At 40.6% G+C, this 14,839-nt stretch overlaps 1 protein-coding gene and 1 pseudogene across 2 annotated transcripts; both read left to right on the top strand.

Annotated features, from left to right (window-relative positions):
* Positions 1-2,731: 2,731 nt before the first annotated feature.
* On the top strand, positions 2,732-10,136 carry LOC143100216 (E3 ubiquitin/ISG15 ligase TRIM25-like; annotated as a pseudogene).
* Positions 10,137-10,549: 413 nt separating this feature from the next.
* Positions 10,550-14,196, top strand: LOC143100224 (E3 ubiquitin/ISG15 ligase TRIM25-like). 2 transcript variants are annotated; one of them, XM_076263196.1, is made up of 6 exons: positions 10,552-11,214; positions 11,508-11,603; positions 11,860-12,093; positions 12,229-12,379; positions 13,138-13,395; positions 13,719-14,196. In XM_076263196.1, exons 1-6 carry the CDS (start codon positions 10,633-10,635, stop codon positions 13,814-13,816), a joined length of 1,419 nt encoding a protein of 472 aa, XP_076119311.1. In that variant the 5' UTR covers positions 10,552-10,632; the 3' UTR covers positions 13,817-14,196. The 2 variants fall into 2 exon arrangements, with proteins under 2 accessions (XP_076119312.1, XP_076119311.1); XM_076263197.1 differs by lacking the exon at positions 11,508-11,603 and having other exon boundaries at positions 10,550-11,214.
* The last annotated feature ends 643 nt before the right edge of the window (positions 14,197-14,839 follow it).

Raw genomic sequence — 14,839 nt, 5'->3', positions numbered from 1 at the left:
TGAATAAGAATGGGATATCATTCTTTTTACAAATAAAGATTGATCAGGAGCCATCAGAATAAAGTTTTCCTACGTTTCTCTTACATTGTATCCTACTAAAAACTAGATATACCGCAGAGTGGTACAAAATATGACCGCCGCCCAGTCCAGCACATTTTGTCCACAAAAATAAATCACGCTGAAAGGCCTATATGATTCTAACTGTCTCACTAAATTGCATTATCCACACTCAATTCTCACTGGTATCTGCTAGACAACAAGTACCAAAACATGATTAGTTCATAGATTTCACATGTAAAATTAATTTTATACAACCCCACCTCCATCTTGCCTGTTCATAATTCTGAGAAATTCTTGAAATGTGTGCATGTACATGTTTATGTTGTGTGTGTGTGTGTGTGAGTGTGTGTGTGTGTGTGTGCGTGCTTGTGTGTGTGCCTGCGTATGTGCCTGTGCATGCAAGCGTACATATGTCTACTGTGTGAGTATGTGTCAAACGTATGATTACTGTGAATGTATGTGTGTGTGTGTGTATCTGTTTGTTCACATGTGTGCACATGAAATGGGTTAACATGACCCCTGGAGGCAAACATACGGAAAAAATGGTCATCCTAGGCCCTACAGTTCTCAAGATATTCACAGAGAACTGTGTCTGCCCTACCCTCCTTTCGGGGGTTCCAGTCCAGCGGGGGGGCTACAGATCAAAACGAAAAATGACGGTTCCATGCTATCCATGTGGGGGTACATGCCCACCAAGTTTTGTGTACCCCGGTCTTTCAGTGTCCCGGGAATCCTTGTTGGTGTACGTCACTAAATGTACACAGAAATTATTTTATTGTAAGGCCCCCCATGAACGAAAGTACACAAAACTTGGCATGCAATTAGGTGTTTTCATCACAATATCTCTGGCTGACAAGGTCAAAACTGCACGAAATTAAAAGTGTAGGATCATTATGACACCCTCCGAATGCATGCCAAGTTTTGTGTTTTGGTACTTGTTGTCTAGCAGATACCAGTGAGAATTGAGTGTGGATAATGCAATTTAGTGAGACAGTTAGAATCATATAGGCCTTTCAGCGTGATTTATTTTTGTGGACAAAATGTGCTGGACTGGGCGGCGGTCATATTTTGTACCACTCTGCGGTACATCTAGTTTTCAATGGCTTGCGCGAGTAACAACTGGCCTGCCACTGAGCAAAGCAAGCAACATTTTGCATCTTGTGCGTGCCATGGTCGAAATTTAACCATAATGAACTTTGACCACGCCGGGCTGTAAATCACAGATATTTTATTTTGAGCCTGGCGACAAAAATCTTTGGGACGTTACCTCAACCATATAGCCTAACCTAGCGGCGAGCGCAGTGCATAACGCATAATGTGAACCCGGCTTAACGGTAGGCCTACACTTTGAAGGCCGTTATCCCACTTTTCACCTGGTTGCCACTATAGGCAATAGTCATGCTTTAGCGGCCGACTTCAGTTTGTTCAGTTCAGTTTGTTTTACACCTTTATTTGGCCCTAACAGTGATACCTGTGGACAGTTAGCTTGTTTACAGTTGATTCCATTGTTGCGAAGCCTGCTTCCAGGCTCAACCTTCGTCCTACTATAGTTGCTATAGTTCAGAGGCGGACAGAGTACACAGCTTCATTACTTGAGTAAAAGTACAGATACCCTTTGCTAAACAGTCAGATGTCTACTTAAGTAAAAGTACTGAAGTACTTGTTTTTATATTGCATTACTACTGCCACAGTGCTTACATTTATGTACAGAAACGTCCTACATGGAGTTATGAAAAATGTTAGTGTTTATACCTTGGAGAATGTAAAATGAATTGGAAGTAAAATCAAGTCATTTTCATCTTTTTACCATGTTGCCAGGGATGGGCAGTATTTCTAATACATGTAGCCTATTTGAAATACATATTTCAAATACAAAATACTATTTTGTAATTAAAACACTTGAAACGAAAACTATCATTAACTTGTTCAGAAAATGTAAATAGTCTGGCGAGGTGGGGCCACAGGTTGGCACATTCCCGGGATGGACCTGCTGCGTCTTCATCCATTGTTTCGTCCATGGTCTGACCATGGAGTTGACTTTGGCGGAAAGCTGAAGGTGATTGCTGATAGGCTGTCCCGATCAGTGGCACCTGCACAATCCAATCATGTTTGAGAGGGAAACAACAAAATGAGGGTTTCCGAGATTTTTATTTTTTCCTTTTTTTTAGAAGTAGTAACGGGTACTCACAGTTATGGATAGAAATGTAGTGGAGTAAAGAGTACAATATTTGCCTCTCAAATGTACTTGAGTAAAGTCATGAGTACTCCCCAAAAATGATAGGCCTACTCGAGTAAAGTACAGATCCCTCAAAATTGTACTCAAGTACTGTACTCAAGTAAATGTACTCCGTTACTGTCCGGCTCTGCTATAGTTACATTCTTAAGCATTGATATGGAATGATGATTAAACTTTTTTTTTACCAGATCTACTTCATAGGTGACCCATAGTCAGAATTAATAGCCATAATAATTATAATTTAATGTATATATTGGACTGTTTCCAGTTTGTTTGTGGCTGTTTCATTTTGGAATCTACAATCTTCAATAGGCAAAAAGTTTTTTTTTTTTTAAAGATTAAAAAAAAAAAAATCCACCTGTCAACAAAACAAAACCCGGCTTCATGCCCCACCTGTCATGTCTCTATTCCCCCTCCACACTTTGAGAACCACTAGGCTGTGGGTGAGATGTGAAGATAAAATCAGACTAACCTAGATTTTTGTGTTGAGCAGATTTGTAGGCCTATAATAATATAATTGCATTATTAGACTATCTGGACTATCTTTTGATCTGTGCCTTTAAAAGTTGCGTCCACGAAGAATAAACACACTCCCACTTTTGATGAAACGAAACCTTACTGACTTTTGTAACCAGCTGCCTACACGTGTGTCTATGAGCAGGTGAAATGGCCAGCGCTTCGGTATTTCAGGACAAGTTCAGCTGTCCAATCTGTCTGGATCTATTGAAGGACCCGGTGACTGTTCCCTGTGGACACAGTTTCTGTTTGACCTGCATTACAGGCTGCTGGGATCAAGAAGACCAGAAGGGTGTTTACAGCTGCCCCCAGTGCAAAGAGCCTTTCACCCCAAGGCCTGTACTGGGTAGAAACACAATGCTGACCGAAGTGGTGGAGAAGCTGAAGAAAACTGAAATCCATTCTGACGATAAGGTTGTATGCTGTACTGGAGCAAATGATGTGGAGTGCGATTTTTGCACTGAGACAAAAGAGAAAGCCAGCAAGTCGTGTCTTACGTGCATGGGATCTTACTGTGAAGTTCACATCCAGCCTCACTATGAAGTGGCCTGCTTAAAAAAGCACATATTAGTGAATGTCACAAAGATACAACAGAGGATATGCTCCCAACATTACAAAATCATTGACGTATTTTGCCGCACAGATGAGGAGCTGATCTGTTTGCTCTGCTCGATGGATGATCACGACGGGCATAAAACCGTCTCCGCGATAGCAGAACGAACTGAAAAGCAGGTTAGTGTTCTCTCTGTTTCACCCTTCCAGTCAGATTAAACACGTGCTTGGCAACAAAACAAAACAAACAGTATTTTCGTGTACAAAACAGCCTTATAACTTCGTTAAAGTTTAACAGCAAGTTACAGCTCAGGAATGTCACTTTCGCTTGCTAAAGATGGTCTGTAAGGAACTGTTTCTGAAAGTCAAATTTGTGTTTTGCTAATGGGAATTTTTTGCCTAGCTATTTTATACATTGTGTAAATCTATCCACAGAAAACGTTGTAAGAGATGAAGGAGGACAACCGGTGTCTAATTCAGCAGAAGGAGGAGGAGGTGGAGGAAGTGAAACAGGCTCTGGAGTCACTGCAGGTGAACACTGTGCCAGACACCGAACTTTTTTCTTGTTCTGGGCTGCATCCTACAGGCGAGACGGAGTACGCGGATGCCTGGTGTCTGTTTTTGCTAACATCTCCAGTGTGAGAATGCTCTTAACCAGAATAAATCAGGTAGGCCAAGTAGGCCTAGGCCTTCTTGCGTATACAAGGAATTTGGTCTCTGCATATCCCATCAGTGAATTAGTGAACGCACAGAGCAAACGGTGAACACAGAGTGAGGTGAATAATAATAATAATAATAATAATAATAATAATAATAATAATAAGTTTATTTTATATAGCGCCTTTCTCAAACCCAAGGTTGCTTTACATAGTAGGAAGGCAAGGAAACAATAACAAACAACCAAAAGCACACACTAACCTGGAGCAGTGAGCTGCCTTGCTACAGTGGCGCTTGGGGAGCAATGAGGGGTTATAGGGCACTTCAGCCATGGATGTGTGCATGGGAGAGCGGAGCTCAACCAAGGGCAGCAGTGGCATACTGGGGTTCGGACTTGGAATAGAACCAGTAGGAAAAATGTGGGCGGGGGAAGTGGTTGAGTCATGGTTCTCAGGGGTCATGGAATTTCTGCAATATCATAGAATTTTGGAAAGTCTATTCCAGACATGGAAAGTCATGGAATATCATGGAATTTGTTGTAGCAGTTTAAAATGTAGCCTACTTGCCAAAATACATTAATGCAAATAAATATTTCCACTCAGAATTGGTGTATATATGATTATTAGCTTTACTGCTTGCTTGAGTAGTTGTAGTTAGTTCAACTTTTTTATTCAATCAGGGTTCCCACGGGTCATGGAATTTCTAGAATATCATGGAATTTTGGAAAATCTATTCCAGACATGGAAAGTCAGGGAATTTTATCATTTTAGGGTCAAAGTCATGGAATATCAGGGAATATTGTTGTAACTGTTTAAAATGTACTTAACAAAATATATGAATACAAATATTTCCATGCATGTATGCCTGGATATTAGCATTGCTGCTTGCTTGAGTAGCCTAACTTTGTTTAATCAATACCCGCTCCAAAAAAGTTAAAGATTCTTGAATGCTACACGACTTGAATGCTACACGACTGCTCTGAAATCACCGGTGATGTCCTTATTTAATAAGTCATGGAAATTCTGGTTTTTTGTCAGGGAAAAGTCATGGAATGTTATATTTGACTTAGAGTATGAACCCTGTTCAATGCCCATTTATTCATCTGATTCTTGAACACTACGCAAAAGTTCTCAAATCTTTGGTTGGTATACTTTTCATTATATATAGTAGGTCATGGAAATTCAGTTTTTTGTCAGGGAAACTCGGGGAAAAGTCATGGAATTTTACATTTCTCTTAGAGTGGGAACTCTGTTTACTGCTCTCTCATGCCCACATCCACGGCTGAAATGTCCTTGAGCAAGGCACCTAACCCCTCACTGCTCCCTGATCGCCACTGTAGCAAGGCAGCTCACTGCTCCAGGTTAAAGGACAACACAGGTATGATAAGGGATCAGATTCCAAAAATAATTCAGTGGAAATGCATCAATTTCAGTTACTGGAAGGGGACAAGCCGAGATGAGCTAGGAGACATACAGTACGTTCACACTCTCCTTTAATGTGTGCTTCACCTCACTGTGTGTTCACTGTGTGCTCTGTGTGTTCACTAATTCAATGATGGGATAAATGCAGAGAGCAAATTCCTTGTATACGCAAGTATACTTGACCTATAAACCTGATTTACATTTTACTTTCTAATGAGGAGACACCGCACTCCCTTAGAAATGTATGGGGTTAGTTCGTAACACAAACACGGCAGTTGTCTACACATATTCCGCCCCTTTCGCCGACAAAAGTTCACATGTTAATACATTGTGCCAATCATGTGGTGTGTTGTGAATGCATCGTGCCAGTAATGCAGCTGGAGCGAGGTTTGTGATTCATGAAGCCTTGCGCATGCGCAGTTCTGCCCGAAATAGATGCCCGATAAGTGCCCAAAAAGCATTACAATATGTCCACCGAGTGGAGGGACTTGCCTAAAAGGACTTTGTCGTCACTAAGCATTTGAGGAAATGCTTTGAATTGACATGCACTGAGTCTTTATGTCTTGTTTACAGGTCTCCGCACAGGCAGCTGTTGAGGAGACTGATAGGATCTTCACTGAGCTGATCAGCTTCATGCAGCAAAAGCGCTCTGAGGTGACCGAGTCGATCAGAGCCCAGGAGAGGGCAGAGGTGAGTCGAGCTGAAGGACTCCTGGAGCAGCTGGAGTTGGAGATCACTAAACTGAAGAGCAGAGATGCTGAGATGGAGAAACTTCAGCCAATAGAGGACCCCGTTGATTTCCTACAGGTATCTGTAATAGATGGACCACTGGCTGAAAGTCCCAGATGTTGATGGCACCTTTTTACATTTACATTTACATTTGTTAATTTAGCAGACACCTATCCAGGACTTAACATTTGTCAATTATATTATCCCTGGAGCAACTTGGGGTTAAAGGGGTGGATAGGGAGTGGATAAGACTGTTTTTAGTGGCAGGCTAGCACATACCGTTGACTTGCGCTAGCCTAGCACCTGCGAACTCTGCAATTAGAAGGACTGGATGAAACGTGTTGAAAACGGTCTCCACTGATAAATATCACACTTGCTTACTTGGAAATGAGGTCTTATGTCCAAAATCCTGAACCACCCCTTTAAGTGCCTTGCTCAAGGGGCACAATGGTGAAAGCTGTGTATTGAACCCACAACTTTTCAGGCTACTACATTCTAGCCCAGCTCCTTAACCACTATGCTACCACCGCCCTCTGTCCTCAATAAGGCTAGGTCACACCGCTCAATTCTGTTTTTTTTTTTTGTTGCTCAAATCCATTTTTTTTCTGTGGTTCACATTGTTTTAGTCAATTTAGCCAATATCAGATTCCTACCCCATGTGCAAAGCAACAACAAACAAACTAACGCACAGAATGCACCAAACCCAACTGACTTACTAACTGACTGAGTGATGGGATAACACACATCATAGAGCAAGCTCCAAACCTCTTTGGTGCTCCAGTGAAATGTTACACCAGAATTCTGATGAATGTCAATCAAGGACGTAAAAGTTGCATGAATTCCAATAACTGTCCAATAGGGATGCACAATATATCGGTGGCCGATACGTTATTGGCTGGTAAGTGAAAAAAAAAATATTATTATCCTTCCGATAACAGACTTTCAGGCAATAATTTGCGCCAATATTTTTTAAAGCCCTCATTTCGTTATTGGCCCTAAAATTCCATATTGGAGCATCTCTACTGTCCAGTTTGCATGTTCTATTGCAAAACATCAAACCACATATGAAAGTGGCCTAAATCAGAATTGAAAATGTCAGATTTCATGTGACATGCACTTTTCACACTTTTTTAGCACCATTAGATATGTGTCACATCGAGTGAAAAACTTGGATTTGGCCTGGGAGTGTGACCCTTATGGTCTATTACTCGTCCCTTTGTTTTCCAGCAGAGTATCAAATTACATCTCGCTTCTACATCTGAGGATTTTCCCGAGGTCACTTTTGAACCAGAGTTCTCCTTCAGTGAAATATTGAAAGAAGTTTCCCCATATCTGAGGGAGAAAACAATAGAGTTCCACCAGGAAATACATAAAGGTAGGTGTCTTCAGCATCATGCATCATAGGCCCATAAGGCCAGACCTACTGTAAGCTTGGCTCTAGACGCAATGTTGAGAAGGCACCTTTCACATACTTTAACCATTGAAAGTATTACAAAAGAAACAGAGAGGGAAAAAATGAAAATTAAAAAGGACGGGCCTAAAAAAACAGATTTCAAAGAAAATAAACGATAGGAAGAAAAAACCTTGGAATTAGAATAATATGTTACAAATCTTGCAGTAAAGATAACAAATGTATTACACTGAGATGAACACCTTTTTAGATTTTTTAATAAGCATTCTTTACAAATACAGTTAACAAAAAAATTAAGTATACAAGGTGGATCCAAGGAGCTGTCAGGTAGAGACAGTGATGTCAGTAACCAGCAATGATCACACACAGTACAAAGATCACAATGTAAGAGTTGACATTTTAGAATACAGGCAATGTCACTACCCTGACAACAGACTTGTGCTGTTAGTGGATGAGTGTGGGCAAGGCCCTCCTGGTCCCAAGAGGCACTATAAAATAGACATGAGCAGGTAATTAGCGGTCAGATGGTTGATGTGAGGAGGATATGAGCAAAAACAATCCAGTTTAGCCCCTCAGAGGCTGTTAACGCTTGAAATTAATTTGTGTCTTCAGTTGTTGGTACAGTATCTGAAGAGATAGTATGGTCAGGATGGCTTAGCATGGCATGGCTTGTAACTGTAGGTAACTGCAGGTGATGAGGAACATGTTGGGCATGCGGATTAGCAACGTCCCAGTAGCAGGAGACAGCGGTAGAGTAGCAGAGAAGGTCTCTGTTAGTCAGACATTATTCACACATGACTGTCTCTGCTCCTTTTCTAGTCACAGGCTTCATGAAGGGCGACACAGTCAAACTGAAGACTCCTGAGACCGTTCTCAAGAATTGTAAATATGCCAGCACTTACATCAGCAAATGTGGGTACAAGCACAGTTACAACATCAGTGTTAGTGATGTGGGTGTGGTATCAGGTAAGGCCCTTAGATTTGCACCTACATCAATTCATGCTATAATAGATGGAAATGATTCAGTGGTGATATTTAAAATGTTAACATTACATTTGTCTATTACAAATGTTAATTGTACACTTAACATTCCACTTAACATTAAGTGTACAATTATGATGATGCAATTCCAATGACACATTGATCCTTTCAGATTTGACAGGGACAGATTCGATGATGGTTAACTTCCCTGACCACTCTGGCTGGAAGGGAAGTTCATCTAAGCTGGAACTGGTATTAGCAATACATTAAAAATCAGAATCACTTACAGTATAGTTGCATGTGTTCTTACAATGACATTTTTGACAAAACCACAGCATTCCTACTTTACTAGTATTTTATGTACCTTTTGTTACAAACCATCCTCATTTATTAATGTAATGTGAGATAGTTGTAGAAATCTCTAGTCTTTTTTAGTTGATTTTGTTGTTTAAGTTGCTCTTGAATTTATTTTCATGTGATGCGGATTGCATAGGAAGGTAAAAAATAATGCATTTTACTCTATATGTAACCATTTGATTAGGTCCAGTTTCTAGTTTATTAATTGCTATTCTTGGTGTTTATCAGTCAAATAAGCAGAGGCTTTCCATATACAGTACCTTTAAATGGACATATTATTGCTCTTGCTTTATGAAACATTCCTAATAAAATTATTGAATGCAAAACAGTCTCTTGTAATGGTGATTTTGCATTTACATTTACAATAATAAAATCCGAAATTCTTATGCACTATAGTGATGTAATGTATCTGATCACACTGAGGAGTAATTGTGACAATAGATTCCATACTGTTGGCTCATCCTGTTAGCCCCTGCAGCCATTTTAGTGAACTCATCCATCCAACCCTAAATAGGATGTAGTGTGGTGGTTAGGGATCAGTCATCACATGACTTACAGCACATACTGAGGTAGAGGCCCACTAACAGAATACCTCTCCAGTGGTCTTGGTAGTGCTTTGCATAACTAACCATGGCTTCTTACTTTTGAAGTTTTTTTTTTGAATGGTCTGGCAGTGGACAACTTTTCTTTCTTTTTATGACACAATAGTTTTCTGAAACAGACTTAGATAGAGTGTATTAAACTTAACCACATAGAACCAGGAAGGATTACAAATATAATTCAACATTTAGTACATTATAGCACTGTGAAAAAGGAGTCCTCTCCTTTTCCCCTATGACAAACGTTTGAAAAACTGCCTTGTGCCACACCTGCATGGACTGCACCCAAACACACTCACCTGCACTCAGTTTGTTTTATTGCTGTGTATGTATGTCCAAATGTTGCCTTGTTTGGACAGGGAGCCGAGAAGGTTCCTGGTGCCTAGTTTTATGGCACGGTATATGTTTGTAGACTGAAGAACCCTGCATTTCATGTTTGTGCTCCTGGATCTGCCTGTTTGTTTATGGACAATAAATGATAATATTTTTGTACGGAACTGCTGTCTCCTGCCTTCCCTCAACACCACCTAATCCAGTGGCGCACCTCCCTAAACGTGGGGTAGTCGCCCCGGTCCCTCACAAGCACCATAATAGCAACAAAACATTATCTGATTAAAAGGAAGAACTTGTAGAAAATAAAGTATTCAAAAAATGAAGTATGTGACTATTTTACTGTTTGCTGTCGTTATATTCCAAAAAGTGTGTAATTATTATTTATTTTAAATCATACAGGAGTCTATATTCTTGTTGTTATAAGCAAACAGATTATTTGACTGTGTTGCATGTCTAAGATGTATCTCTTTTCTGTAGAATTCTGCCATCTTGTAGAACTTTTTTCTGTAGAATTCCGCCATCTTGTAGAACTCTTCTCTGTAGAATTCTGCCATCTTTCACTTTTTCACTAATTCACCGATTGGGTTAAATGCAGAGACCAAATTTCCCTCACGGGATCAAAAAAGTATATATACTTACTTATACTTATCTTGCTCTGTGCCTTTAAGGTTTGTGTCCACACAGAAACAGGAAGAAACAAACACTAACTCCCACTTCTGATGAAACGAAACCTATGTAGCTTTACTTGCAGCCAGCGCAAGTGTTTGTTTATAAGGAGAAATGGCGACTGCTTCAATGTTTCAGGATGAGTTCAACTGTTCTATATGTCTGGACCTACTGAAGGACCCGGTGACTATTCCTTGTGGACACCGTTTCTGTTTGAACTGCATTACAGGCTGCTGGGATCAAGAAGCTCAGAAGGGTGTTTACAGCTGCCCCCAGTGCAGAGAGACCTTCACTCCAAGGCCTGTTCTTCATAAAAACACAATGATGGCTGATATGTTAGAGAAACTAAAGAAGACAGAACTCCGATCTAATGTCACAGTTTCTTCTGACGCCAAAGGCGATGTGGAGTGTGATTTCTGCACTGGGATAAAACATAAAGCCATCAAGTCGTGTCTTTCATGTCTGCTTTCCTATTGTGAAGTTCACATCCAGCCTCACTATGAAGTGCCTCGTCTAAGCAAGCACAAGCTGGTGAATGCCACCTCACAGCTACAAGACAGGATCTGCTCTCAGCACGACAGGATTAGTGAGTTGTTTTGTCGCACAGACCAGCAGTTAATCTGTATGCTCTGTTCCATGGACGACCACAACGGGCATAAGACTGTCTCAGCTGCTGCCGAACGGACTGAGAAACAGGTTGGGTCAGTCTCTCTTTCTCTCTCTTACATACACACACACACACACACATACTTTGGGACCTAATGGTGGACAAAGTTAGTCAACAAGCAAATGTGTTGTGCATTCGTACATTGTGCTATTTTTAGACTATGCCCATCATTAAATGTGGTACCTTATTTGGTTTATTGAATTTCAGATTGAGAATAGCGATGAATCTAAATAACAAGGCTTTGGTCAGTATTTTGCGTATGGTTGTCTTTGTACTTTGCGTAAATGTTCTCTAAAGGTATGGGATATGCATGCGTCCACAGAAGCAGCTGGTGAAGTTGAAGGGAGATATCCCCAGTCAGATCCAGCAGAGGGAGAAGGAGGTGGAGGAGGTTAAACAGGCTCTGAAGTCTCTGCAGGTGACTGATAAACATGGCTGTCAATGTGTCTCATACATGCATATGCACACTTTTCATATGTAGAAATGTAACTATTTCATGTGTATCTTAATGCATATGTGTGAATGTGTTTCACATGTGAATGTGGATGTGTTTTTTGCTCCCTATAGAATTTAGAAAATTATATTTATAATATAATATATAGAATATAGAATTACAGTGCAACTAGTGGTTGAAAACAAGATATGACGAGATTAGCCTCCCCATCTTCCATCAGGTCTCTGCACAGGCAGCTGTTGAGGACGCTGAGAGGATCTTCACTGAGCTGATCAGCTTCATGGAGCAAAAGCGCTCTGAGGTGACCGAGTCGATCAGAGCTCAGGAGAGGGCAGAGGTGAGTCGAGCTGAAGGACTCCTGGAGCAGCTGGAGTTGGAGATCACTAAACTGAAGAGCAGAGATGCGGAGATGGAGAAACTTCAGCCAATAGAGGACCCCGTTGATTTCATTCAGGTACCTCAACTTTTGTTCATTTATGGAGACTCCTGGCTAAGTTTATTGGTTTTCTGGTTGCCAGGCTTGCTCTTTGTAATAAGTATATTGTCCCCTGCAGACTTTTGTGAGTTCTGTCCCTTTGCTTTCCTGTAGAGTTTCCAATCACACTTCACTTCCTCATCTGTGGCTGAGACCCTTCCCAAGGTGACTTTTGAATCCCAGTTCTCCTTCCATGAAGTAATGAAATCAGTGTCTCCATCTCTGAGAGAGAAAACAAAAGAGTTCCACCAGGCAGTATTCAAAGGTACGTTTTTTTTTTTTAAACGATATTACATGCCGATGAGAGAGGCAAACCTGGACTGAGAAGTAGAGACCAGAGAGAGCTGATCAGAATTTAATTTAGTCCTATCATGGAGGCATGAAGAAAAAAGCCACAGTCCAAAAACAGTCCAGATGTTCAGGGCAAGGCTTATACAGCACAACACAGAGCTAAGGCAGCGTGTTTTACATGAAGAAAAGCAAAAGGAACAGATCAATAGACGACACAAATAGTGTCCGCACAGACACAGTGGAAGTCAGGCACAGCTGATGTCAAAACAAACAAACACCATTTGGCAGGTGCAACAAAGCCCTTTCAAGAGAGTTCCATTATCAGCATCATAGTTGGCCCCACAAGGCTTCCATTTTAACATTCCATATGTTATCTTGATGCAGAAGAAGTTGATTGGGAACCAAATAGAATGTTCAAGCATTGTTTTTGTTATTATTGTTGAGCAGGCAAAAGCTCACATCAAGGACACGCAACACCAGTAAACAGCACAAGTACAAGAAGCACCAGGCCCAAACTGAATTATAAAAAAACACATGCATGTTTCGTAACATGAAAACAAAACAGACATCAAAGCACTTGAGTATGGCTTGAGAATCTGAATAGATATTGTGCTGAGAAGAACGACATGGCTTTTAACTGTGTGTAACTGCATCAACACCTAATAGCTAAGTAGCAGGTGAAAGTTGTTTCTCAGATATTATTGACATATATCATCTCTGCTTGTTTTATAGTCACAGGTTTCATGGTCATGGACACAGTCATACTGAAGACTCCTGAGACCATTTCCAAGAGTTGTCGTCCATATCCGCCACAGTCATTCAATTTTATTGGGTTTGGTTCAAATCCGGCCACAGGCTTTGCACCAAGTGCTGGAAGAATTTTTGATGAACCTTCCAGACTATTTGGCCATTCATTTGGACAGGCTGCAAGTAGTTGCGGTTATGACCACAATTATACCATCCCTGTCGATGGTGTGGGCGTGCTAAAAGGTGAGGCTCTTAGACATTTACACTCATTTCATCACACTGTAATACAGGTGTAAATTATTTATTTGCATTCATTTAGACCCTTTCCATATGCTCCAAGAGGATAACCAAAGCAGATACTTTGAAATGAAAATGAATTACACTTTAACTTAATGCTCTACAAAATGTCTCCTTTAAAATATACATTTTTAAACTTTCTTTGTCCCTTATCATTAGCTCAATATTGTTTTCTGTGCTACTGGAAATGTCTTAGGAATGCACATGTTTGTCTGTTGAAAGGGTCTGTATAGAGCAATTCCAAATAACACATGGGTCTTCTTTGACAGCTTTCAATGGGCCAGATAACATGATTGTTGACTTTCCTGAGCACCAGGGTTGGAAGGGGAGTTCATCGAAGCTGGAACTGGTACTTATGATCAATTAAGATTCATGATCCCTTACGTGTTTACTTACTATGTACGTGTTTACTTACTATGGCATTTATTTTTGATCAACTGATCAATACTTTGCTGTTACTCTATGTAAATAATATTCCTCTGGTTACGGAACATTGTCTTTTATTTTATGTAATGTTATGCACAGGTGCAGAGTTCACATAATGTCACAGACACGTCACCTTTGCAGTTTCACAGTAAGGGAACTGAATAAAATGTGTAACATATGAAAGTATTTGCAATTACTTTTGTTGGTCATGGAGTTGTATTTCAAGAATTGATTGGTATTGGGATACTGGGGACATGATCCCAGGAATAGGAAGCCTCTTGCACAATGTGCTTAATCGCCATGTGCAGCCTAGCAGATGAATACATGTACACTGTAAAAAATAACATTACATCTTACTGCAGTAACACAAGTATACTTTACTTACTAAAGGCTGACCTAGTGTTCTTACTAGAGTAACATTAGTAATGTGCCGAACTTGCATCAATGGGGTCTAAAACTTGAGATACACGAGTAAGCTTCACAACTCAGACCTGAGTAAACTGGACTCACGCAGTGCACACGCGCACAGTCAGCAGAGGGAGCATTCTGGATTCCACAGCCAACGGTCGGCAGTGTTACGGTGTGGCTGACTTTTGGGATGGGAGTGTAATGCAGCTTCACCAGTGACTTGCTCTGTCCGGTAAGTTTACAGTATGTATTAATGTGTCAAATGTTTACAGTATAGGTTGAACTAACAGCATTTGTGCAAAACTGTACATTCGGTTTCATTAACAGCTGGGGTAATGTTAAGTTTAACTTGCGAAGTGGCCGATATATGCGCTAGCTGCTAACAGTTTGCAGCTAACTGATAGCAGCTAGCAGCTATGCGAGTTAACATTGCCTCAGACCATGCAGAGCAGAAAACAAATATTCTAGGTATTCAAGCCCTTTGATATTTTTTGTTATCGAAGTTATGAGGAAGTGGTGGCGCCTGGGGTCTAGAACTAGGCTGTATAAATTTGCC

Source organism: Alosa pseudoharengus, unplaced genomic scaffold (genome assembly GCF_046254945.1).
Source record: "Alosa pseudoharengus isolate Yale_2024_CS ecotype anadromous, Long Island Sound unplaced genomic scaffold, YU_APseudo_1.1 YU_APseudo_1.1_scf_3, whole genome shotgun sequence".
In the NCBI taxonomy this organism is placed as follows: domain Eukaryota; kingdom Metazoa; phylum Chordata; class Actinopteri; order Clupeiformes; family Clupeidae; genus Alosa; species Alosa pseudoharengus.
The sequence above is the reverse complement of the archived record's forward strand: the minus strand, read 5'-3'. Positions and strand labels throughout refer to the sequence as shown.